Source organism: Nycticebus coucang, chromosome 1 (genome assembly GCF_027406575.1).
Source record: "Nycticebus coucang isolate mNycCou1 chromosome 1, mNycCou1.pri, whole genome shotgun sequence".
Lineage (NCBI taxonomy): Eukaryota > Metazoa > Chordata > Mammalia > Primates > Lorisidae > Nycticebus > Nycticebus coucang.
The window spans coordinates 69,853,427-69,880,949 of record NC_069780.1 but is presented as its reverse complement, the minus strand read 5'-3'; the positions used below and the strand labels follow the sequence as shown (position 1 = coordinate 69,880,949).

The following is a 27,523-nucleotide window of genomic DNA, read 5'->3' as shown; positions in this document are numbered from 1 at the left end:
AATCAATTGCAGGGATCATTAGTAAGTCTAGGTTTTGACAATGATATTTCATATCTAGATTTTGGATATATGTTCTATATATTACACTGTACTTTTTATTGTACTATTCAAATGTAATATGTACATCCAAAAAGGCATAGAACTGTATTTGCCTAAAATTACTTTGCTTTTATATTTGGTGTTACTACTAACAGTGAACTCAAGGCAGTTCCCACTGCTTTCCCAGGTGACATGACACCTGGGGGCTTTTACCTGTTCTTCACATTGTCTTATGACTTATCAAGTAGCTCTGTGCATAGAAGTGAAAAGATACATGATATTTCCCACATATGATACATTTAAACCAAGATGCAATCTCAGGTGAAACTTAATGGAAGGTGTTTAAGAAATAGTTTGATTACATTTTCAGAGCTGCTTCTAAAGCCACGAAATCATATGTGGTTCTGTAAGAATCATTCCTTATAAATAAATAAGAAAACTGTCCTTAAAATATGAATAATTACCTATATAAAAATGTAATTATAAACCCAAATAACAAATTCTTAAAAACCCAAGAGAATAGGCAATAAAAAGTCATCATTTTATTCTCATTTTCTTTTTCCTTGGGATACAGTAGTCATTCTTGTTTAAATGGCTCTCGATGCATAGTCACTGGGTATCCACCATTATACCAAGCCCTATAATTGTACAAAAACTTAAAACCAGATAGACCTGGCTTCCCGGAGAGTGCCAGGACATTATAAAGCTTGCATAACTAGGATGCCCTCCTCCTCGGACATTACCCCAAAGAACATGCACATAGTAGCTCTGTAACAAAATTTTAAACTGAAGTTTTATTTTTACCATTGCAACTCTGTGAAAAAAGCAGATTCATATTCACTTAATCATTACTTTAAAATGTAATAATTGTGGCATCTCCAGGCCTTATTAAAACACTGAATTTGTTAACATGCTCTTTTCCTGCTGTGATGATTGCGCTTCCTCCAGCTGACATTGATGAGAGGAGGATCCTGTACGTCCTGCAGGAAGGCAGCAATGCCACAAAGGACGTCTTCTATGTCTCTATTGAAGACGATGGTAAGTCAATACCAAAACTGTAAATAAGACTTGTAGTTCATTAAAATCAATGCAAAATGGAAAAAAGTCGAATCCTTTATGTAGTAGTCACAATCAGTACTTTTATAATACCAAGAAATGAATAATTTTGTTTACTTATGTTCCTATGCCAAGGGATGCTTGAGAAATCACTCTTTAGGAAGAGAAAGCAACGAGGAACTTGATGATTGAAGTATGAAATGTTTTGTTTTTTCTTTTTTTCCCCTCTTTTTTTCGGATTTTATAAAGACACAACTAGGTTACACTGTGTGCATTTGTTGAAATATAAAGTGTTTTACCTGACGTGAATTATTTGTAACATCCTATCAGCAAGTGAATCGTATCTTCAAGAGATTCTGAGAATCTAGCTAAGGTTTTTTTGTCAATCTGAAACAAATCAGAAAATTCACCTTTGGATTTTGTTAGGATTTTCAGCTGCAGAACTTAATATTATGGCTTCCTGACCTTGCCATTATAATCTTTCTGGATGGGGTGAAAAACATGTTTTCTGGCCTAGAGAAAAACTTGCTTAAAAACTGCCTGTTTATGCTTCTCCTGTGTCTGTCTTCTAGTGTCTTCAAAGTACATAAACGGGTAACAACTAGGTAACAGAAGGCACTTCTGTTATGATGTGATGTGGGATATGATGATTATGTGCTCAGAAGAAAAATCATTTTGCAGTATGACAGGATAATGTCAGAAATTATGTCTGTGTGCTTCTTGCCACCAAATAACCTCTTTCTGTTTTAATTATTACTCATTGCCAGTAAGTAACGTGTTTGCTGTCTAAGTTATGTGCAATCACTCAAGGAGTGAATGCACTGAAAAGTAGTCCTATATGTTTGCCCTTGAACGAGTTGCTTTGTCCTCTTTGTCATTTATTTCCCCCATTGGTAAAATGGTGGTTTTTATGCCTACAACCAAAGCTTGCTCAAAGGATTGAGTGAGATAATAAATGGGAAGCACTTGGCACAAAATAGGTGTTGGTTAATGGTTACCTCTTCCTTGATGATGAGACTAACCACAGCAGAAGCCACTAATCGCTCCTCTCCATCTTCTCCTTTAAAGTTTAAAATCAAATCTTTCCTCCCTTTCCCAAGTTCTCAAGAATCACAGTTACTACAAATATAAATGTATGCCTTTTAAGCAGGTTCAAAAGGAAATGTAGGAAAAATATTTCATATTGAATATTTTCCTGTTTGTTTTTAAAAAAAATGATACCCTAAAAAGATGTACCACTAACTCCCACGCTATGCTTTGTGAACAATTCAGAAACAAAAATCAGTCGCAGGGACACTGTGACGTGAATGTTATAGAGCCGTCATTGTTGAGTGCTTTCTGTGGGTCAGCCAAGTGCTTACAGACATTATGGTTTTTGATCCTCACTACCAAATTAGAGGCCAATGTTATGGTGCCTATTTAAAATGAAGACACCAAGGTTGATTAATCTGCCTAAAGTCAGATGAGCAGTAAGGAATTGAGCTGGAATCAAATTCGGGTCTTGGCAATTCCAAAGCCAAGGCTCTGAGCTACACTTACTCTGCTTTGGAAGAGTAAGTGTAGCTCAGAGCCTGGAAAGAAGTCAGAGAACAGGGCTCAGATTTCACTTCCTAACCTGACAAAGAAGCACCTTATAAATTAAAGTGGTAAGAATGACCAAACACAGATATCAAAACGTTTGAGGACATATTTGTTCATAGCTAAATCTTAAAACACATATGCATAAACTAATTCAATATTTATGTATTCATTTACCTAGCGGATGTTTAAATAGCCTTCTAAGTGCCATGCACAGAGCTAAGCTCCCTTTCTCTTGGTGATGAACATTCTTGGAACAGCTCAAGGACTCACTTTCCACATACTTGGATTTGATATTTTCAAATGTTATGAATCCATTTCCTTACAGTATCCAACCAAATCTCTTTTATTTCCCTGTATCTTTACTTTTAAAAGATTTCCCAAATGGAAAGTTTAATAAAAATCCAATTTGATCTGTTTATTTTCTTTTTTTTTTTTTAGAGACAGAGTCTCACTTTATCACCCTCTGTAGAGTGATATGGTGTCACAGCTTACAGCAACCTCCAACTCTTAGGCTTAGGTGGTCCTCTTGCCTCAGCCTCCCGAGTAGCTGGGACTACAGGCGCCCGCCACAACGCCCGGCTATTATTTTGTTGCAGTTTGGCCGGGGCTGGGTTTGAACCTGCCATCCTCGGTATATGGGGTTGGTGCCCTACTCACTGAGCCACAGGCACCACCCTGTTAATTTTTTTTTTCTTACCGGTACTAACTAAGGCACTGCACACTTCTAGGGATACATTTTTCAGCACTGGGCTGAAGTAGAATTTTTTGTTGTTGTTGTTTTCCATACTAATATTAAAGCCATTAAAAGAAGAGCATGCCTTACCTCCAGAACAAGGAGCCAGGGCAGCGCCTGTGGCTCAAAGGAGTAGGGCACCAGCCCCATATGCCAGAGGTGGTGGGTTCAAACCCAGCCCCTGCCAAAAACTGAAAAAAAAAGAACAAGGAGCCAGGTATATTAGGTGAGCTCAGGGGTCTTAAGAATGGAGGTGCGGGCCCTGGAGCTGCAATCTTACTAGAAATCCAAGAGTGATACTGTGCATGCTTCTAGTTCATAGACTCTGAAATGGTCTGCTCATACTGAGATCCCAGCTCCATCCCCTGCTGTCGTGTATCTTTGCAAAGATGCTTTATGTTCATCTATGAATCGAGCATAATGGTAGCATGTACCCCTTAGGACTATTATGAGAATTTTATTAGTTTCCCATTGCTGCTGTAATAAATTACCACAAATTTTGTGGCTTAAAACAACACAAATCTATCATTATATCATCCTGGAGGTCAGAAGCCCAAAATGGTTCTTATCGACTAAAATCAAGGTTTTGATAAGACTTCACTGTGGGGACTACGGGGCAGAATCCATTCCCATGCCTTTTTCAGCTTTTAGAGCAGTGATTTTCAACTGGTGTGCCTTGAGAAGATCTTAGGTGTGCTGCAAAAATTTTAAAGAACACTAATTAAATTATTTTTGAAGTTCAAAACACAGTGTTTGTTTACTCTTTTTTTTTTTTTGATCATCATAATATAAGTGTGTCACGGAAGTTTATAGGTTCGAGTGTGCCGTGAGATAAAAAAGAAAGAAAAACACTATTCTAGAGGCTGCCTCATTTCTCCATCTTCAAAGCCAGAAGCAGCTGAGTCTTTCTTCTGCTGCATCAAAGTCTGTTATTTTCCTCCCTTCTTCATTCACTTATATGGACCCTTATGATTACACTGGGCCCCTGGATAATCTGAATAATCTCCCCATCTCGAGATCCTTCATTCAATCCCTTCTGCAAAGTCTCTTTTGCAATATAATGTAACATAGCTCAGATTCTTGGAATTAAGGTGTGGATATCTTTAGGGAACCATTCTTCCTTCCTCCTGTGAGTATTAAATCAGCACACATACGGTGCTTGGAAGAGTGCCTGGCACATATTAAGCACTCCATAAATAATATCTTTAGAATTATCAACAGATTTTGCATTTTCTCCTGGCAAAAAGAAGTTGAATAATTTATTCCTCATTATATGAGGTCAAATGTTAAACTACAATGGTAAATTATTCTACTGGGATACTGCCCAATAGCCTTGGTTTCTCACCTCTTTTTCCCTTCCCACGAATAAACCAATTTCATATTTATTAGAATTCCATCAAGTAGGCAAAGGAAAGAGAGGAAGCAACTCAATGTGCAGTTCTAGTCTTTGGTGCTACATACTGAGTTGATGCATAGTGAATATCCTGCCTATCTAGATCTTTTCTGTAATAATTGTCTCTTCCTTTTGCTCTGATGTAGTTGAATGAAGTAACATGCACCAAAAATGTAATGTGACACCCAGCATGTGGCAATTTTCCAATACATGCTAGTTTTCTTCACTTATTTCTTCTCACGTAGTTATAGACATAACTATACTTTTGTACAGAGTTTAACTGACAATTTAAATGGAAATTCTGATAATGTGACCAATTTATATGTCCCATCAATTTCTGCAGTTTTAAATAATCCAGACTAAGGCTATTTCAGTATAAGATTTATTGGTGGTAAATTTCATTATGTTCAAGGTTATTACGAAAGCCACTGGTAAGATAGGGAATGCATCTTAGATTTCTAAAGCTCTGAACTTTGCAAATTAAGCACACTGTCAAGTTCATTAATCTCCCTTCCGTAGGTCATTATACTCATAGATTCATAGATTTGTACTGAAATTGAAATTTCTTATATTTCTATTATATAAAACACTGAATTACTCTTTTCCACTTACCATTCAATAAAATTGCTTTAAACCTGTGTAGCACTTAGCATTTCTTTCTTTCTTTTTTTTTTTTTTTGAGACAGAGTTTCATTTTATACCCTGGGTAGAGTCCTGTGGCATCATAGCTCACAGTAACCTCAAACACTTGGGCTTCAGGGACCCTCTTCCCTCAGCCTCCCAAATAGCTGGGACTACAGATGTCTGCCTGCCCCAGTTAAAAACTAGCCAGTTAAAAACCTGGCTAGTTTTTCTACTTTTTAGTAGAGATGAGGTCTTGCTCTTATTCAGGCTGATCTCAAACTCCTGAGCTCAGGCAACCCACCCTCCTGGGCCTCCCAGAGTGCTACCATGTCCCTCCCACTTAACATTTCTATGAAGTGTTTTATAGCAGTATTTCGTTTGATCCTTACTATAACCTGTGAGAAAGGAATTATTATCTCAAGTTTTAAGATGATGAAATGGGCTAAAGGAATGAACATTAATTGGGCAAAGGAATCATCTAGAGCAGTGGTTCTCAACCGATGGGCCGTGACCCCTTTGGACTGTATTAAAGGGTTGCGGCATTAGGAAGGTTGAGAACCACTGATCTAGAGGAACCAAGTCAATTCTTTCTAATAAGCCACACTGAATATAAGCAAATCAGACTATTTTAATTTTGTGATGTACTGTAGATATTTAACTATTTTTCTTAAGACCAGAAACAGATTATTTAATTTTGTCCTTAATTATTCAGCATTCAAAGCCTATTTGATTAATACTATGCAGTTTTATATTTGAATTTGACCTAGTCCTTCCCTCATGGTTCATACGAATACCAATTTTCTGTTTAGGTTAGCTATCTTTCTACAGAAAATTATGAAAATAAAATAATAAGAGATACAGAAGTTTATCAGGACCAGGACAATGACAGAATGAATCACAAATCCAGTGACTCTTCCCACTCAGTTAAGGTAATATCACCATTACATAGAACACATCTGACAATTCAAAAGCCATGCGGAAATGACTCTGAGTAGTCAAATGATCAGATTCATGGCCCAATATCTTCACATTTGACTAAAAAAGCCTTTACATGCTGCCTATTTGGTCTTATTTACCCTCAAATTCTAATTTTATTCTAAATAAAAACAGTGGAATTTAAAAGCAAATGTGAGCTACAGAATGCAGAAGAGATAAAAATGAGCAGATAAAAAACTTCAAGAGGTAGGGTGGTGTGGGACAAAATACCTGACATAATTCTGTTCCTCCTTGTAGTTCAGGGGAGGGCATACCTGTAGTAAGACTAGAAAGCAATCTAAGGGTCTACAAAGATGATGTCAAAATAAGTCTGTATCTGTTAATATGGTAAGAGGTTCACGATGCGTTATGAAAAACAGCAAGTAGAAAACTGTGTGAAGATATAAAGGAGATTATATTTTGATATACAGTAGAACCTCGATAGTTGACCACCTCCCTACATTGACCACCTCCTTAAGGTGACCTAATTTTTATAGACCAAACATGCACCACAGTACGTATCAGTACCGTAGGCCTACTTCCTTGTATTTGACCTCTTCTGTATGTTGACCAGTTTGTTACATTACATTGTTATAGTCCCAACATACATGTGTATATATGTACAGGAAAAGGACTAACATATACATAGCGTGATGTTAAATTGGTTTAAAATGACAATGATAGATTGTAAATTGTTTTTATTTCTTTTTTACTTTATATTTTCTCGTGTAAATGCCTTACGAAGGCCATTGTTACTATTAGAAAAAAGCAATTTCTACTTAAGAAAAGAAATGCTTGAATACATCACAACCACCTTGGTTCAGTAATATTGATTAATATGATTAATCACATTATTCTGGCTTCTACGTACATCAAAAAATCTCCCTTGGTAATGAAATGGATTCAAAACTCTAAACAAAAGAGAATTCCGTCGATTCTTCTTGGGCTGGAAGAAATCATCAGTAACTAACTATACTTGTTGCTGACTTGTTCCCCCGTGAATCCTTCTTGCTTGGTGCTTTTAGTTTTCTATCAATGGTGACAAAAATGAATTGTTAGCCCTTATGCAAGCGATAAGTAAGACAGATCCAGAGGCAAGGTAGCAGACAGAGAGAAGGTCCGAGGAGCTCTGAGGAGGCTCGCCAACAGCAATCCCAGGTCCAGGAGAGCTGATCTGTGGAAGAATTCAGAGCTGTGAGATGCAGGAAATGGTTGCTGAGAGCTGAATGTGCCGATCCTGTGCTGAGCACAATGGTCTATCATTATTCTGCCTTACAAGAGACTCCAGCTAGTCCTCCCTTGGTGTCATTTGTTTTGTGCCGAAACCATCTTTACAGAAAGATGAAAAAGGTATTTCTTATTTACCTTTTGATTATCTCCTGAGAGTCACCTCAGCCCTGTTTTCTGATTTTGTGATGGAGGCCAGGCCTGGAATTAAATGGTTGCAGCAGGTAATTTTTAACTACAAATTAATTCCTTCGTGAATTCAGTCATCCAAGATTGAGTCAGTTGTAGATTCAATGAATGAGAGAAAGGGGAAGGAACGATAGTGAAATCTATCTTAATGAGCACACTGTTCAAACCATGTATTGGCATTGTTAACTGTACTTCACACAGAAAGCTTTAAATCCAAAATCCTGCCCATGAATACATGAACTTAGAGATATTTTTAACATAAACAGTCTAAAAATCTTTAAAAGTCTATGATTCCTCCACTAGATAACTGCTATCAACATTTTAAAACAATAAAATAGATGCATGTACATGTTTAAAGAATAATAATTAAACTATACATGGACACCTAATTCCCCTTTCCAAAAGAGGAATTATTTCTTATGTTTTCTTAAAAAGAGAAAATTATTGGATGGTGCCTGTGGCTCAGTGAGTAGGGCACTGGCCCCATATACCAAGGGTGGCAGGTTCAAACCCAGCCCCAGCTGAACTGCAACCAAAAAATAGCCGGGCGTTGTGGCGGGCGCCTGTAGTACCAGCTGCTCGGGAGGCTGAGGCAGGAGAATCGCAAAAGCCCAATAGCTGGAGGTTGCTGTGACATCATGGCACTCTACTGAGGGTGGTAAAGTGAGACTCTGTCTCTACAAAAAAAAAAAAAAAAGAAAATTATTCACAAAGCAGAATCAAGCATAACCTCCATAGTTGCCCACCTCCCTACAGTGACCTCCTTAAGTTGGCCTACTTTTCACAGAGCACAAATGCACCACATACATAGACCCTTTATGTTGAGCACCTCTGTATATTGACTAGTTTGTTACAGTCCATTGGGTGGTCAACTGACAAAGGTTCTACTGTATGTAGATCTGCAGCCTTTTTTATATGCACAAAAGAGATTACTTTTTATGGTTGGCTCTAAACCTTGCTTGCATTTACTTAATATATATAAATATATATAATAATATATATGTAATAATATAATATTGATTTTATATATTTATCTATATAATGAAGTAGCACAAACATATCTTATCTGCCTAATTCCTTTTAAACAGTGTATAAGATTTAATTTTATGGCTATATCACAGCTTCATTAACTCTTAATCTAATAAAAATCATTTTCAACGCTGCTTTCAATTTTCAATCTTAGCTTACTGTGCATACTTTTTCTTAACAATGGAAATACTGATTTAAACTGGATATTTGAATGTCTAAAGCATTCTAGCATGTTCCTAATGCCCTAGTTGCTTCAGATACAGAAAGGTTTCTAATACAAAGGTACCAAGACAAAACTATGCTGTTGAGGTACAAAATATGAAAGAAGTTGATTCTGAGATTATCTATTAAAATTCTTAGAAGCAAAAACGTCTGTGCAAAGAAAGAAACAAACTAGCGAAGCCCCTTCTGCTGGAAGGTGCTCTGCCAGCCGAGTCAGTGGCAGTTATTGAAACTTTGGCTCTGCAGAGGTTGAACTCTGGTGGAGTCTTTACCATTGGGGTTTTGAGATCTGTTGTGCAGAACTTATAAGGATTAAGACTGCAATTTTTTTTATTTCAGATTAATATGGAGGGCATAATATTAGGTTACATTGTTTGTATTTGTAAGGTAGGGTCCGAGTTATATAGAGTCCTTCATCCAGGAAGTATAGGTACCCCTACATTATACCCGATAGGCAGGAACTTACTGAACCTCTTCGGTTTAGAATCAAGCTCACATTTACTGTGAACTGACTGAAGACGTAGGCTCCTCTGAATACAGGTCAAAACACATTTTGCTAATTTCTCATTTGCTAGTCAGTGGAATAGCAAGCATCATTGTGCAGTGACAGTGGGAGAGAGAGGGGAAGTTAGTCCCTTTATAAGCCACGTGGCGGCTGGGTGTGGTCACAATAGTTTGTAAAATATTACACGTTGGTCCCAGATGCTTGACTATCACACCTTATTTAGACTGCTGGGACACAATTGAGGTGATTCCTAGCTGCTTTCCTCAGGTCTCTATTTTATTATGCTAGTTCTGAAATATCCCTGTGTTTTTCACTGTAAATAAAAGTAATATGTGCACAAACAAATGTCTTAGCAAGAAAAGTATAAAACAAAAAGGAAAATTTTCTTTCCTGCCCACATCTATAATCCTATTCCAGAAGAATCCAAAATTTATTTTATGTAAGTAAACACATGCGTGTGGGTCTAACCAGTACACATAGCTACAGCTGTAATTAAATTAGTCTTCCATTGATTTTTAAAGAACTTGAAGTCTGAGAAATGAATAAATATATATTTTATTTAGCTAGTGCCTAACTTCATGTATATGTAAGAGGAAGCTGTTCAGAATTATAGTTTGAATTGTGTGTGCTGGGTAAGGACGAAGAGGAGATAATCTGGCTAATTCAACTGATATAGTTACTTAAATTATATAATCCTGATCTATGTTATCAGTGAAATGCCTCCCTGACAGTTACCTAATACCTGACATACAATAGGAGCTCAAATCAAATTGGTTAAATAAAAGAATAAACACAGTCAAATTCATGGAAAAAGTATTAAGTAATTTATTTGGTGATCTGTAAAAGCCAAATATTTCATTGTAGTTGTGGTTTTAAAAAATAATGTTGATCACAATTATGGGTGATTTGAAAGCATACTTTTTGAAAATAAAAAAATAAGTCTATTGTGGAGTTTATGAACCACGGCAAATAACCTAAGAGAAAAACAGCTTTGGTCTCTTATCTTTGAGCATTGTCACGAAAATATTTGCATTCATATTTTTCTCTCTATAAAATAAAACATGGGCTTATAATTTCTGTTTTTAAAAACCATGAATTCCAAACATGAAGATAGAAGGTTGTTTTGAGCTTGTAATAGTCTAACAAAGCTCAGTACAAGAAGATAATGACAGGTGGCGCCCGTAGCTCAATGGGTAGGGCGCCGGCCACATACACCAAGGCTGAAGGCTTTGAACCCAACCCAGGGCCAGCTAAAACAACAATGACAACTGCAACAAAAAAAAAAATAGCTGGGCATTGTGCTGGGTACCTGTAGTCTCAGCCACTTGGGAGACTGAGGCAAGAGAATCACTTAAGCTCAACAGTTTAAGGTTGCCATGAGGTATGATGTCATGGCACTCTACCCAGGGCAACAGCTTGAGACTCTGTCTCAAATTAAAAAAAAAAAGGTAATGAAAAAAAATGCCTAACGGGAAAAATAAATATTTTGAAAAGAAAAATATTATAACAAAGTATTTTCAAAGAATTTATGACTAGGACTCCAAAAGCAATTATAGCAACAGGGAAAATAAATAAATGAGACTTGATTAAATTAAATCCTCTGCACAACAAAAGAATCAACAGAGCAAAGAAATAACCTACAGAATGAGTGAAAAGGTTCACAAACTATATATCTGACAAAGGGCTAATATCCAGACCTTACAAAGAATTCAAACAAATTAGCAAGAAAAAAACAAACAACTTTATTAAAAAGTGGACAAAAGATATGAACAGATGCTTTTCAAAAGAAGATAGACAAATGGCTAACAAATAGGTGAAAAAATTGCTCAACATCACTAATCATCAGGGAACTGCAAATTAAAACCACAATGAGATACTACATACTGCTGTACCCTCTCAGAATGGCTATTAATAAAACATCAAAAAAAATAGATGCTGGTGTGGACACAGAGAGAAAGGAGTGCTTATATGCTGTGGTGGAATTGCAAATTAGTACAACCTTCATGGAAAATAGTATGGAGATTTCTCCAAGAACCAAAAGTAGACCTACCGTTCAATGTAGCAATACCACTACTGGCTACCTAGCCAAAGGAAAGTAAGTCATTTTATCAAAAAGACACCTGCATCCAAATGTTTATTGCAGCACAATTCACAATTGCAAATATTTGGAATCAACCCAAGTGCCCATCAATTCATGAGTGGTTTAACAAAATGTGGTAGATGAATACTATGGAATACTACTCAGCCATAAAAAGAAGGGAATTAATGTCTTTTATAGCAGCTTGGATGAAACTGGAGATCATTATTCTAAGTGAAGTATGTCAAAAATACAAAAACAAACACCATATGTACTCTCTAATAATTTGGAACTAACCGATGGGCACACATGGGCACAGAGAGAAGTGAAAGTCATTGGAAATCAAGCAGTGAAGAAGGCAGAGGAGAGGAGAGTGGAAAACTTACCTAACAAGGACAATGAACACTGTATGGGTGATGGGCACACTTTCAGCTCTGACTTAAACATTATAAAAGCTGTCCATGTAACAAAAACATTTGTACTCCCCTTAGTATTTTGAAATTAGAAAAATAAGAAATAAATTTTAAAAAGAAATATTAAGAATTATTTTTTAAAGTATTTGCTATTAATAAGTCCATGCCTACTATCCCCAGGGAGTATGTCATCTAGATTTTGTTTTTACGTGTCTCTTGCTCTTCATTTTCCAATTGCTAAATATCCTGGTTACCACATATATCGACATAAGAAACGTTTTATTGCTTGAAAAAAGAGTTTATTGCTTGAAATGTCAAAGGTTTTCTCATCTTCCATTATGTAAACAGGCTCTTAAATAATCACTTCAGGAATAAATCTAAAATAAAACTTTACAACTTCAAGATGATGTCCTAAATTCCACATACACACACATATACCTAATAAGTAGATAATTATAAGTATGCATGTGTATATTAATACATGAGGTTTATATACATGACAACTCTCTAAAAAGAAAACATTTTGACTCATTTAAATGGCTACTTAAATCTATTCTCATAATGACATACAATACTTCATTTAAAATTCAAGCTCAGCATTTACTGAACACTTAACTCAACCCAGGTGTGTGCTAGTCATACCTTACCTCTCATTGAATCTCCACAATACTATCATGAGATAATATGATCCTCCATTTGATAGCTAAAGAAATTAAATTTTGATGAAGTTGAGGGAAATGGTTATTATGTGGTACCTACTAATGTTATTAGCACTCAAACATTCTAGGGAGTCACATGGAAGGATAAGAAAAGTACAAAATTCTAATCCTTCTGAAATTAGGTCAGTATTAAAAGTATCTTTAAATGTGTTGATCTACTCTTACTATAAAAATTACATGTTCCTCTACAGTGCATCTTAGAATGGGTACAGGCAAAACCTACTAAATGCAGAATACAAATGCCTACATACAGTAACTAAGAAAATGCCATGAAGGCTACGTTGAACAGTTTGATGAGAATATTTCAGATTGTATATGAAACCCGCACATTGTACCCCTTGATTGCACTAATGTACACAGCTATGATTTAACAATAAAAAATAAATAAATAAAAAATTACATGTTCCTCTACAACATAAAAGATTTACTTTAAAGCAAAAGTTATAGGCAAACATCTGGAATCTGATATTTATATATAGTACATGCATAAAAACAAGTCCTTTAGCAGAGCAGGTGGCTCACGCGTGTAATCCTAACACTATGGGAGGCAAAGCAGGTGGATTGCCTGAGTTCACAGTTTGAGACCAGTGTGAGGAAGAGTGAGACCCTGTCCCTAAACATAGCCAGGTGTCATGGCAGCTACAAGTACCAGCTACAAGGGAGGCTGAGGCAAGAGAATAGCCTGAGCCAAGAATTTGAAGTTACTGTGGGCTGTGACACCACAGCACTCTACCAAGAGCAACATAGTAAGACTCTCTCTCTCTCTCTCAAAAAAAAAAAAAAGAAAGTCCAGGGTGGCGCCTGTGGCTCAGAGGAGTAGGGCGCTGGCCCCATATACTGGAGGTGGCAGGTTCAAACCCAACCCTAGCCAAAAAAAACTGCAAAAAAAAATAAAAAAAAGGGAAGTCCTCAGGTGATATTTTTTGGCCTAGGAGTGGGAAAGTAGTGATAACAAATTGAACTAGAAAGGTAATTGGTTACATTCATTTTTTAGTGTTATACAAACCTTCATATAAAATTACATAAGAATTTTTTTTTTTTTTAAGATAGAGTTTTACTTTGTCACCCCGGGTAGATTGCTGTGGCATCATAGCTCACAGGAACCTCTAGTGATCCTTTTGCCTCAGCCACCTTAGCAGCTGGGACTCCAGGCACCCACCACAATAGCTGGCTATTTTAGGAATGGGGTCTTGCTCTGGCTCAGGCCGGTCTCAAACTCCGGAGCTTGGGCAATCTACCTGCCTCAGCCTCCCGGAGTGCTAGGATTACAGGTGGGAGCCCCATGCTCAGCCAAATAAGAATGAAAAGCACAGCTAAGAGTAGAGTCATGATCTGCACAAGAGACGCTTTCCCCATCACTCACCCTTTGATGAGCCTCTCAGGCTTGCGCTTATTTTCCTGTTGGAGACAATAAGCCATTTTTCTGAGTTCTTGCCTCTGAGCAGGCAAGTAGTGCAAGAAACTGAATGAAACCGCTGCCACCTTTAGAAACCGAAAATCACAGTTTCAACATGGGGTGGATGAATAATCGTCATTGTTTGGAGTCGCTGAAGACAAACATTCTTCAGTGGCTGTAAAATAAAGACAATGTACTTAACAGAAAACTTATCTACAGGCTGCACCCAACTAAGCTTCACGTCGAGGGGCTGGGCATTCGCTTATCATTTCCTACCAAGGCACAGATACGCCATGTCGTCTCCATGCATGATAATGATTCAGGCTCTTCTAAAGGAATTTCCCCCAAATTAAGAATGACTCATACACACACCCATTTGCACACTTTTCTTTAGCCTATACTTATGAGAAACTAGTGGAGAAACAAAATATGTGTATGAATCACAGAGGGGAGAGCAAACCCTGGCCTCATCAGTAGGAGATCATGTGGTAAAATACACAAGGCATACTTGGTACTTACCCTGGACAGGTTTCCAGAGGCCTGTGCCCTAGAAATTGGACAAGACTGGAATGTCATTAGCAATGTCATGTCAGCTTCCTGATGAATTGAAGTCTCAAGCCAACAGCAAAGGTTAGAGCTGGACTAATCAAGTGATCAAGGATCACAGAGTTTTGTTAATTAGGTGTGTTATTAGAAATAGACATGCAAGGAGAGTGTTCTGCTCTTGCTTTTATTTTATGACAATTGTTTGAGAAAGTGACTATAAGAGTGTGTTGTCATGAAGTAGGTCATTGTGAGCGATGCCATCAGGATTCTAGTTTTATCCTCTGGCGTTTTTTCTTCTTTCTACAGACTCTACTTCCACCTTCTCTTCTCATTTTCTTCTTCATTTGTTTTTTATTTCTTTGGCCTGGCTTATGGAATTAGCTCTGGATGTTCATAATACTCAGTGTTTTCTCTGGTTCTTGGTTCTTGGTTCTTTTTCCAGCACTGCAGTCACTTCACCTGTGACGTTATTTTTTTTTTATTTTGAAGTATTTATTATGAAGGTACAAATATTTTTGGTTACATAGATCACTTTTATAATGCTTGAGTAATGATTATAAGTGTGTCCATCACCCAGATAGTGTTCATTGTACCCATTAAGTAGGATTATGTTAATTAATACAAAATTAATTTCCATTAAGTTAATTTCCATTAAGTTTTACTTTCCTCCATGCACACATGTGCTCTTCAGTTAGCTCCAATTTAATAGTGAGTATGTGTGATGTTTGTTTTTCCATTCTTTAGATACCCTACTTAGGATGATAGTCTCCAGTTCCATCCAAATTGTTCCAAAAGGCATTAGGTCATCCTTTTTCATGGCTGAGTAGTATTCCACAGTGTATACCTTTACATATACCACTCAAGAATTGATGGGTACTCAGGCTGACTCCACATCTTTGCAATTCTGAATTGTGCTGCAATACACATTTGAGTACAGGTGTCTTTTTGATAAAATGACTTCTGCTGCAAATTAGTACAACCTCTATGGAAAACAGTATGAAGATACCTCAAAGAACTAAAAGGAGACTTACCATTTGATCCAGCAATCCCCCTAGTGGGTATTCACCTGTGACATCTACATTACTTAGTGCCTTATTTTCCATTCTGCAAAATACTATTTAGAAAATATGAAATCCTTTGATGTAGTAATTACAAAGCATTTGTATAAAGTGAAAATTCTATTTTTAAAGTAATTTCTGCATGAAATAATACACAACTTTCATTACCCCTGACCATAGTCATATCTATTAAATGGACTGAAGAAAGTGTGGAATTTGTTATTCTTAGAAGTACAAATTCTCGGCTCAGTGCCCATAACACAGTGGTTACGGCGCCAGCCACATGCACCAAGGCTGGGCAGGTTTGAGACTGGCCCAGGCCAGCTAAACAACAATGACAACTGCAACAAAAAAACAGCTGGGAATTGTGGTGGGCACCTGTAGTCCCAGCTGCTTGGGAGGCTGAAGCAGGAGAATTGCTTGAGCCCAGGAGTTTGAGGTTGCTGTGAGTTGTGACGCCATGGCACTCTACCACGGGCAACATAGTGAGACTCTGTCTCAAAAAAAAAAAAAAAAAAAATCAAGAAGAAGGACAAATTCTCTGAAACCAAATGAGGCATTTGGAAAATTTAGAAAACTCTGCTAAGAAAATAAGTTTTACTAAAGAGAAGGAAATTGAATTCCCTTTGAAACTGGCTATATAAAATGTTTCATGTACACAATGAGTTCCAAGGAGCTACGTATCCTCCGTTTAATAATCAGGGAAGGCACCAAGCCATACTGGGGGCAGGCATCCTGCAGCGCTGGCAGTGTTACAGCTGGAACCGCCCTTGGTCAGGAGAGCCAATTAAGTTACTCAACTGAAAACATGACAGATTGAAAATGGCCTGCTGTCTCTGCTTCCCCTGATGAAAAGAAATTGGAGTATCTGCTAGTTGGTAAAAAATTGGAGGGAAAGAAAATGGGTTCTTGAGATAATGAATTTCTAGTTTTTTTAAAGTGACTGGATATAACTGCTGGAGTTAAATGATTATTTGAGAGAAGACTTGTAATAGATTTCCCATTTCCTTTTCTTAAAAGGTGGTTTGATTTAATATGCAATGTTAAACTAATAAATGATTCCCAGCATTAAATTCTTAGTTGCCAAAATTATTTATGCAGATGAATAAAGAGAGCAAAAGCAAATCAATTTTCCATTAAGTAGTTTATTTACAGTGGAATAAATCTATAGGTCTTAATTTAAGAGATTCTGTAGGCAGAATACAGAGAGATGATGAACTTGAATTAAAAACAAATTTTTGTTTTTAACTAACCTCAACCAAAAATGTAATATTCACCCCAATTTTAAATAAATGTAGGTAAACAAACAGAAATATTACTGGCATTACCTGTGACTTTGAAACCAGTAAAAGTATTGAGTTACAGATATTTTAATATCAAATCGCATTATAGAGATGTCAAAATATCCCCTACAGTCAGCATTACTGTGAAATTTTGGTAGTAATTTTATCAGAAATTTCTTTTTTAACAGTTTAATTAAGTTATAATTCACATACCATACAATTCATCCAATTAAAATCCACAATTCAACAGTTTTTAATAACTACATTATTAATTTTTTAATTGTTATAAAATATGCATAATATGGGCAGTGCCTGTGGCTCAGTGAGCAGGGCACCGGCCCCATATACCGAGGGTGGCGGATTCAAACCCAGCCCCTGCCAAACAGCAACAAGAAAAAAAAAACAGTCGGGCGTTATGGCAGGCGCCTGTAGTCCCAGCTACTCGGGAGGCTGAGGCAGGAGAATCGCCTAAGCCCAGGTGTTGGAGGTTGCTGTGAGCTGTGTGACGTCACGGCACTCTACCGAGGGCAATAAAGTGAAACTCTGTCTCTACAAAAAAAAAATATGCATAATATAAATTTTGTCATTTTAATCATTTGTAGCTGTGTGATTCAGTGGCCTTAATTATATTCACAGTGTTGCACAACCGTCACCACTATCTGCTTTCAAAACCTTTCATCACCTCAGACAGAAATTCTGTAATCATTAAATAATAACTCCCTACTCTCCCTTTGCCTGGCCTCTGGTAACCTGTAATCTATTTTATGTCTCTGTGAATTTGCTTTTCTAGATATTTCATGTAAGTGGAATCATACATTATTTATTCTTTTGTGGCTGGTTTATTCCACTTAGCAAAACGTATTCAGGGTTCACCCATGTTGTAGCATGCATCAGCACTTCATTCATTTTTATGGCTGAATAACATTCTGTTGTATGTATTATCTATGACACATTTTGTTTATCCACTCAATACCCACAATGGGGTTGCTTCCACCTCTTTGACTATCATGAATAATCCTGAAATGAACACCGGCATACAAGTGTCTTTGAGTTCCTGCTTTCAATTCCCTTGGGTTTATACTTAAGAGTAAAATTACTGGATCTCATTTGGTAATTCTATTTACAGCTTTTTGAGGAACTGTATTTTCTTGTATGCATTAAGAAACTTTGTTCTAAAATGAGGATCGTAGACTTTCCCAGACTGCCAAAGGACCCTGCAGCTAGCACCAAAAAAAAGCCAAGAATCTTTGCAGGCTACCTTCTTTTTTATCTAAGGCAAAATAATTTAAATTTGTAAAATTCTAGCAGGTATTCAGAATCTGGAACTAAAAAGGGCCGTCATTATAAAAATAGTGATTTTTGCATAGTCTTAGAAGTTTATGAGCTAGACCAATAACTAAAGTCAAAAACACTTTAAGAAAAGATTTTTCAGGGTTGATAGCATATGAAACATCTTTACCAACAAACATATGATGTGGAAATACAAAATGCAACCCAATGGGTAATTATAAATCAGGCCTTTGATATCCTAGAGCATAAGTGAGTGAGTGCACTTTGAAATCCAGATAGTTCCTGAAATGTGGTTGATTTAATCAATCAATTTGTAGGAGAGTTCTTAGAAAGGAGAGGGAATATAGAATGCTTTGTATCATTTGCACAGAATTGTAGTCAACTTAAGCATCTCAAAACACAGTTGAGATGGTTTGCATTGGTTAGATAGTTTGATGTGGCTGGCATGACTGTGTCATTTATTTAGGGTTTGACTTAAATGTCATGTTTTATAATGAGAAAAATATTTTAGTCACTTGCTCAATTTAGGTGTTTAGAATCCTGAATATTATTGTCACAGTACACAAAAAAACACCATGCCAGAACTTGGACTCAATTTCAGAAATGGCTTAGTACTAGTCTAACTTTACTGTCGTATCATTTATTCAATTAACAAAGATTTATTGAGTATTTGATATATACTAGGCATCTGGATATGATGGAGAAAAAGATGGAATCCTTGCTATCAGGGAACTTACAGTCTAATGGGAAGTTCGCTAAAAGGGTAAATACTATAGTAAATGTAAGCTGCAGTTGCTGTGAGAACATGTGCATGAGGCACCTTATACATCCCTGAGGACTCAAGGAAAGCTTCTCAAGGAAGTGACCTCTAAGCTGAGGCCTGAATGAGGAGGAGTTAGCCCGGAGAGGGAGAAAGAAAAAGAACAATGCAGAGGTCTAACGGGAGAAAGAGCAGAAGAAATTTAGGGCCCTGACTGAATTCACTGTGAGGATGTAGAGAAGAGAGCAGAGGCTGTGGCAGGAACTACAGTGAAGGACTTTCTGAATGACACTGATGGATCTCACCCTGAGGGCAGTGACAAAACAGTGAAGGTGTAGTCCGGGTGACAACATGCTGTCTCAGTCTGTTCGAGCTGCTATAAGAAAATATTGTAAACTGGGTGGTTTATAAACAGCAGGAATTTCTTTCTCGTGGTTCTGGAGACTGGGAAGTCCAAGATCATGGTGCCAGCAGATTTGGTGTGTGGTGAAGGCCCATTTCCTAACTCATGAATGGATAATTCTCTCTGTGTTCTCACATTGTGCAAGGGGGGAAGTCTTTTTTATAAGGATGTTGGTCCCATTTAGTAGAGCTCTATGACCTAATCACTCCCCCCAAAGACCCCACCTCCTAACACCATCACCTCAGAATTTCAACATGTGAATTTGTGGTGGGGACACCAACTTTTAGATCACAGCACTCATCATGTGCTTTGCACAAGTAACTTTGGAGAGAAGATTGCAGGGAAAAACCAAACTAGAAAAGGGGAGATGGCAATAAAATAAGGTGAGAATGATGGTATGAACTTAGGTGGTGGCACCAAGTGTGGAAAGAAGTGGATAGATTTTTTTTTTAATTTGTAGGATTTGGAATTGACAGTTCTTGAATTCGAGGGAGTAAAAAGAGGGGGTCAATAGTGGTACCCAGATTTCTGGAATGGGCACTGGGAGACTGGTGGCAGAGAATCCTGAATTCAGCCTGGAAAATGGAAGTGAGAAGTTCTCATTCTAGATCTAGTACTTACTTCCCTAGGGCTCTGGGCAAATCCTGTAACCTTTTCGAACATCTTTCTGAAACAGGAATGCTAATTCCTGCCTGGCTTATACAGTGTGATGAGGCACTAATAAGATGTTGTATGTGGTAATTCTTACAAATGGTTAACCAGTATACAACAAAAAAGTGCTATGGTTTAGATTGCTGCTCCAGTAAATGTTTAAAACCTTTTGCAATATCACCATTACATCATAAATTATCATTTGGGGCATGGCACCTGTAGCTCAGCAGCTAGAGCACCAGCCACATACACCGGAGCTGGCGGGTTCAAATCCAGCCTGGGCCCGTGAAACAACAATAACAACTACAACCAAAAAATAGCTGGGCATTGTGGTAGGTGCCTGTAGTCCCAGCTACTTGGGAGGCTGAGGCAACAGAATTGCTTAAGCCCAAGTATTTGAGGTTGCTGTGAGCTGTGATGCCACAGCACTCTACCCAAGGGTAACAGCTTGAGAATCTGTCTCAAAAAAAGAAAAAAAAATGATCATTTGGAGGACAAATCTAGGAATTATCTCTGCCACCTCTGGCTCTGAAATCTAAAGCTGGCCCTCACCTGCAAAATGATGAGACTGAATTGCTCCTCTCCAAAAGGCCCTTCCAGCCCTAAAGGTCTAAGAATGTTAGTGACTATTCTATTGAATACTCAGCATGATCCCAGTAGATCTAAATGGATTCTTCTTGTATTAATAGAATGCAGTTCAAGAAAAATTTTCAATCACCATTAACCTGCTTTATGAAGAAAAGAAGGCTTAGGTTTAAAAAAAACATTATTATACAAACAGGTACATATGTGATTAATTAGTGTTATTTGATAAATTAATGTAACATAAACATTTTAATTGAGTGTGACTAAGGGATAATGAAATGTGATTCATTTGCTGCAATGAGCAGTAGGGAAAGGTATGAAATAATTCTAAGCATCTCTAATTGAATTTTATCTTGTGAATGTAAATACATAAAGAAAGCTTGGTTTTTCATCATGACTTTAATGCAAAGATGAGAAAGTTTATAAAGCCCTACACAATTCTTTTCCACTTCATTTTGTGTTCTGTATAATCCCAGACACTTCTAGGGATTTGCCTTTTTTTAGTTTTTGCTTTGTTTTGTTGCATCCTACATAATATTTTAAACAGCTTTATTGAGGTTTAAATCACCTCCTACAGAATGCACCCTTTTAAAGTATACACATGAATGGTTTTTAGTATTTTCAAAAGATTATGAAACCATCACCACAATCTAATTTTAGAACAATTCATTCCCCCCCAAAAAGAAAGTTCATACCCATTAGCAGTTACTCCCATTCCCCCTTCCTTTGCCCCCCACACACACTCCAGGCCTTAGCCACCAATAAGGCCTAACTACTTCCAGTTTTTAGAGATTTGCCGATTTTGAATCTTTCATATGAATGGAATCTTTGCAGTATATGGTCTTTTGTCTGGCTTCTGTCACTTAGTATAAGTCGCCAAGTTTCAGACATGTTGTAGCATGCATAAGTACCTCATTCCTTTTTATGGCCAAATAATATTCCACTGTATGAATATAGTGCAGCATTTTTTATTTATCCATTCACTAGTTGATGGACTTTTGGATTGTTTCCACTGCTTTGCTATTATGAGAATGTCCATGAACAGCTTTTATGCACATGCAAGTTTTGCATGGACATATTTCACTTGAATATACACCTGGGACTGGAAGTTTGCCCTCAGTTTTGAGAACTCAGGACTTCTTGATATCTGCTCTCATTGCTCCCTTGGGAAACTCGTTAATTTAGTAAGAAATGGCAACTCATAGGAAAACAATTGTATTTCTTTTGAGAATATGTTTAGACTTCAACATTTTCCAAGTTTGCACAATTAGGCTGGGTGCAGTGGCTTATGCCTGTAATCCTAGCATTCTGGGAGGCAAAGGAGGGTGGATTGCATGAGCTCAGGAGATAGAGACCAGCCTGAGCAAAAGCAGGACCCCATCTCTACTAAAAATAGAAAAAACTAGCCAGGTGTGGTGGCACACGCCTGTAGTTTCAGCTATTCGGGAGGCTAAGACAAGAGGATTGCTCAAGCCCCACAGTTAGAGGTTGCTGTGAGCTGTGATGATGCCACAGCACTCTGTCCAGGGCAGAGAGTGAGACTGTCTCAAAAATAAAAAAATAAAAAAAAATGCATGATTTACTTGTTTTCCAGCTTCTGATTACTATGAGGCAAGAAATTTGTAGTGCAATGCCTTAGAGATGTTCAGTCACCTAAGATTGTGATACGAAACCTTGTAACACTCTGGGATACAACACAACTTTCTCACTCCTTTTCTCTCTTCTCTCCCGTCTTCTCTTCTCTCACTCCCTACTTTCTGCTCTCTTCTCTCTCCCTTTCTCATTTCTTCACCCTCCTTCCCTCTCCCTAACACAAAGTAAACTTATACTTTAATAATCCTAAAAAAAAAAAAAAAAAAACTTCCTAACTTCAATAGCATTTGCTCTAAGTAATATAGACCATTTAATACAGGAGCCTGTGTCCATGAGCTGGGGGTGTGGAAAGACAAGGTAAATTCGGCACATATCCCCTGAGTAGAGTTTTACTTTTATATTAATACAAGTGCTCATATTATGAAAATAAATACAAAATCCACAGAAAACTTTTAAGTAATCTTTGAGATTCAAAGCTTCTAGCCTCTAGCTCTCCCCCAGGTCCCTGGTCCTTGCTCCTCCTAAGGACAGATTTGCTGTCATATCCCCTTAGCGGTATTTTGGTGTGAGGTTTGTAAAGTTTTTATCACGTACCTTGGATATGACTTCCAAATAACTCAAATGGTATTTCTTGAGTGGAATCCTATGGAACTACTAGTTAAAAGGTGTTGCATTAAAAGTAACTGAATATAAATAACTTTGAGAAATAATGGGTTTAACAAATTTATAGTTTCATTAATTTACAACTTCTCAGATGCCAGAGAGTTCTCCCATCCCTTGCTCTAAATGAAAGATTTAGAACTACCTTATTTAAGGCTCAACATCTGGAACTTTGGAACTGTGACCTCTGTCAGTGGGCCCTTCAGCCTGTAGACCCTTTTGACAAAGTTACCCCTTTTATTTCAAAAGAGTGGGTTGTATAACTGACCAAAACAACCAATGAGATATCGTCTCTGAGAAGAGGTTCATGGGAAGATGGTGTCTGGGTGTGAGACGCTGCTATTTTATCAACCACTGAGTTCAGCTCTGTTCCCCTGCTGTGTCTTTCTCCTCTCATTTTGTCATCTGTAGCCAAGTTGGGCGTGGCAATACTATTTCCCTGTTTCGCCTGGGTTATTTTCTGATAAATGGCTTCATACTGGCAGACACATTTTCTGATTAATTAGGGATGACAGGGTAATATTTTTCTATATTTCACCTTTCATGCTTTAAATTGATTTTTGTTTGCAGCTTCAATTTTCCTGTCCTATGAATTCATGTGTTAGGGAAGAAAAGAAAAAAGAAGTCCTAAGTAGGAAAACGGTGTAATGAAAGTTTGAGGAAGTGATCTCCGATTTCGGACAGTCAGATTTCTACACAGATTATGGTATTTCCTGCTGCCTTGAACCCTCCACACCCCTTGGGCCTCACTGACCCGCCTGGACAACCTGGTGTGAAAATGGAAGAGCCAGCTTCACTGTGACTGTCCCTGCTGGCCGTTTGCTCCTCCCAGCTCACTCTGGTTCTCCACTTGCTATCTCTCTTTAACCTCGCCTGTTTCCTCACTAGGTCCAATGTACTCTAACTTGACACTTCACTGCAGGAGCCTGGCATAATGGAAGGAACACAGGTTTGGAAATACAGTGTAAGGGTTACTGTGTGGCCAAGTTCAGGAAAGGAGAATTTTCCTTCTCCTTGGTGGAGAATTCCAAATGTCAAGGAACATGGAGCCACTGCAGGTTGGTGGTGTAGATGTGTTGCTATATAATGCACACGCCAGGTTCTTCTTAAACAACCGTGACTGAGGGAGTGAGAGTAGAGAATGCACTACTAGAAACCACCTAGATACTTTCATTCAATTTGTCTGATGTAAATCCTGGGCATCAGATTGGAAATTATAGTAGGCAAAACTCTAAGACAAGCTGTGTGCACTTCCTGTATGACCTCTTTTCTTGAGTATAGGTGGGACCTGTGACTTGCTTCTAATCAACAGAATATGTCCGAGGTGTTGGATGTGATTAGGTTAACACATAGATGTGTGTGTGTGTGTGTGTCTGTCTGTCTGTCTGTCTTCATCTTGCTAGCACACCAGAGATATTCTCCTCAGGGCTTGAAGAAGCAAACAGCCATGTGTGAACTACTTATGGACTGATTCATGTGGCAGGGAACTTCAGGAAGCCTCTAGAAGTTAAAAAGTTAAAGTTAACTTTTTCTCCAAGTTCTTTATATCCCCATTAACAGAAGGTAAAAAAACATGCATACTCTTCCCCTCAATTTACTCAACTCGCAAGACCCAAAGGGATTGAATAGGATTTATTTCTATATTGCATTTCATTTTCTGGTTTTATTCTCTTTTTTTGTTTGTTTGTTTTATTTTGAGACAGACTTTCACTCTATTGCCCTAGGTAGAGTGCCCTGGAGTCATAACTCACAGCAACCTCAGACTTTTGGGCTCAAGTGATCCTCTTGCCTTAGTCTCCTAAGTAGCTAGGACTGCAGGTGCCCCCCACAAAGTGAAGCTTTTTTTTTTCCCTATTGTTAGTAGAGATGGGGTTTCATTCTTACTCAGGCTGATCTCAAACTCCTGAGCTCAAGCAATCCACCCGCCTCAGACTCCCAGAGTGCTACCCTGTTTCCCCGAAAATAAGACATCCACCGAAAATAAGACCTACTCACAGGAACGATAAGACGTCCCCTGAAAATAAGACCTAGCGCATCTTTGGGAGCATGCTAATATAAGACACTGTCTTATTTTCGGGGAAACAGGGTAGGATTACAGGCAGCTGTCACTTTGATTTTCTGTTGTTTTTTGTGGCTTTGAAACTTTTTATGTATTATTATTTTCTTTTAAAGGCAGGGAAAAGCCCATTTAAATGAATAGTTTGGTTATTTTTAAAGTTATATCTTTAGGGCACACCAGGAAAACCAAATGAATGGGGTCAAAACTGGTAGCATTTGATATTAAACACAAAATGGTCAGATGCTATATTCAGGCTAGGGACTCATACAGAAATACAAAACGCAGAAGATTCTTTTGAACTGTAAGTTTTCCAAAGATACAAAAATATAGCTCTAAGAATAAGCTCGTTGAAATGAAAATAGTAATAATACTAAGTTAAAGCACACAATTCTATTCAGCATACAACAAATTCTTGTTATTTCTACCTTCCTCTCCTTTATCTTCTAAGAAACATATAAGAAATGACTTGATTTAAAGATGGCCATTATTACTTCCTCACAATTCAAAGGATTTTCTGGTGTCCACATTGGGTGCTCACAAATCAATGTAAGATTTATAGCATTTTAGTTGATCACTTTACTAATCAGCACCCACTGTGGGGAAAGGAGAAGACAGTGTAAATGAATTCTAAGGCCCTCCAGCCTCCAGCATTTCATTCTGTGTTTCTGCATTCCCACATCATCAAGGGCATTGGGGTGCTCACCAGCAAAACTCTGAGCCATCTATTCTGAAGCCCTTGAATAGTTGAGAATTGAGATGTTGGCTTTTTGAAATGTCATACACATTGTACTCGTAGGAAATCAAGTTTCTCTGGTGCTTGATTCTTGCACAGCAAGCCAAATGCTAAAAAGATGTAGCAAATGATAATTAGAGAAACAATCCAAGAGAATTGCATTGACTATTTGTTTTTAGATTCTGGGAAATTGACAACAAAATGAGTGATAGTTTATAAAAGCAAGGAGAGACGTGTTTTTAAAACCGCTCAAGAAATCCTGGTTAATACTCTAGAGACATTTGCCTAGCAAAAAAAAAAATCTGATAGAATTGTTATCTCCTATTTAAATGGTGAGTAGAATAGAAACATTCCTTAAAAGGAATACTAAGAGCACGACAGTGATCAAGTAAACGAGCCCTGATTTTATTTATTTGCCAGGAAGGAAACAGACATCAGTGAAGAAATTCAGAGTGGCTCACTAAAGAGGAGAGTCAGGGGCCAATGTATCCAGGGAAGGGAGAAATTCATTGTGATTATGCTAATTAAGGATGAAGCCTATACCCAGGAGAGGGTAGAATGAGTCCTCAGTATTGATACAACGGATTGAAACAAGTCCTGCTGTTCACAGATCTCCAAAGACTCTTCCACTGGGCCTGGCTGCCGCACCCTCGGCACCAAGCCGCAGCGAGGTGGCGCTGTCCGCGTTGTAAAACGACGGAAAGGAGGTCTGTGCTCCCCGGAGCGAAGCCCCCAGCACTCCCAGTGTGCGCAGCGACAGAGATGTTGCCCAGCATGCTGTTTTTTGTCGCATTAACCTAAGGGTATGGCTTTCTGTTACAGTGTACGTGTATGTTAAGCTGAATGTCTGTTTGTCCTGATAAGTAAGCAATACGGTTTTAAAGAATGAACACAATGATAGTTGATCCAGAAACAGCACTAGAAGTATGACTGTGCCAGACTCAGTGGCTCCAAGTAAGCCTGCACAAAAGCAAGTCCCCACCATAAATGCCAGTGGGCTAAGACAATGCAGGCACAGCAAACAAGATGTTCCAACACGACATGCACCATCACCACCCACAGTAAAACTTTCCTTAAAAAACATCTTACTTCACTACATTTCTAATCAATCAAATCACAATAGAATAAGCACATATGATTAATAATAAGCACATAATAAAAGTATATATAACCAACATTAACTTAAAATTTATATATCTAATAAGAGCCTTAAAACAAATTATGCCTTTACTATTACTTAAACACAAATGTAAAGAATTACACTATACTAACATTCCTCAGATAAGAGGAAGCAAGAGGAAGCAAGTAGTTTTCACTGATAACCACAAACCTTTGTTCTCCTTAAGGACAGAACATTGAAAAATAGTAATGGATAACTACCCACGTTTGCAAACTTAAAAACCTTTGTTCTCCTTAAGGGCAAGATATTGAGAAGTAGTAATAGATAACTACTCACGCCCACAAACTTAAAATGTAACCTGTAAAGGTCAGCAAGTTGTAAAAATACTTTGTGTAACCTGTAATGCTTTGTGTAAAATGTATAAATACCAACTTCTGAACTCAGTAAAACGCAGCTGCATACTTCACCCATAGTGTGCCAGACTGTCATTTTCCTGCGTCGACCTTTCAACCAACCTGACTCCGTTTCCCTGCTTTCCCTCGGACTGAAGCCCACCGACAGGGTGGTCCGCGGCACCTGGCGAGGGTGGAGCGTGCCCCAGTTA

General features: G+C 37.8%; 1 protein-coding gene across 1 annotated transcript in view; it reads left to right on the top strand.

Moving 5' to 3' along the window:
- The window catches only part of FREM3 (FRAS1 related extracellular matrix 3), a 109,275-nt gene that overhangs the window by 5,545 nt on the left and 76,207 nt on the right, over window positions 1-27,523 (top strand). The window contains exon 2 of the mRNA XM_053597733.1: window positions 988-1,077. Coding sequence (XP_053453708.1) covers window positions 988-1,077 — 90 coding nt within the window. The remainder of the gene's footprint in view (window positions 1-987; window positions 1,078-27,523) is intronic.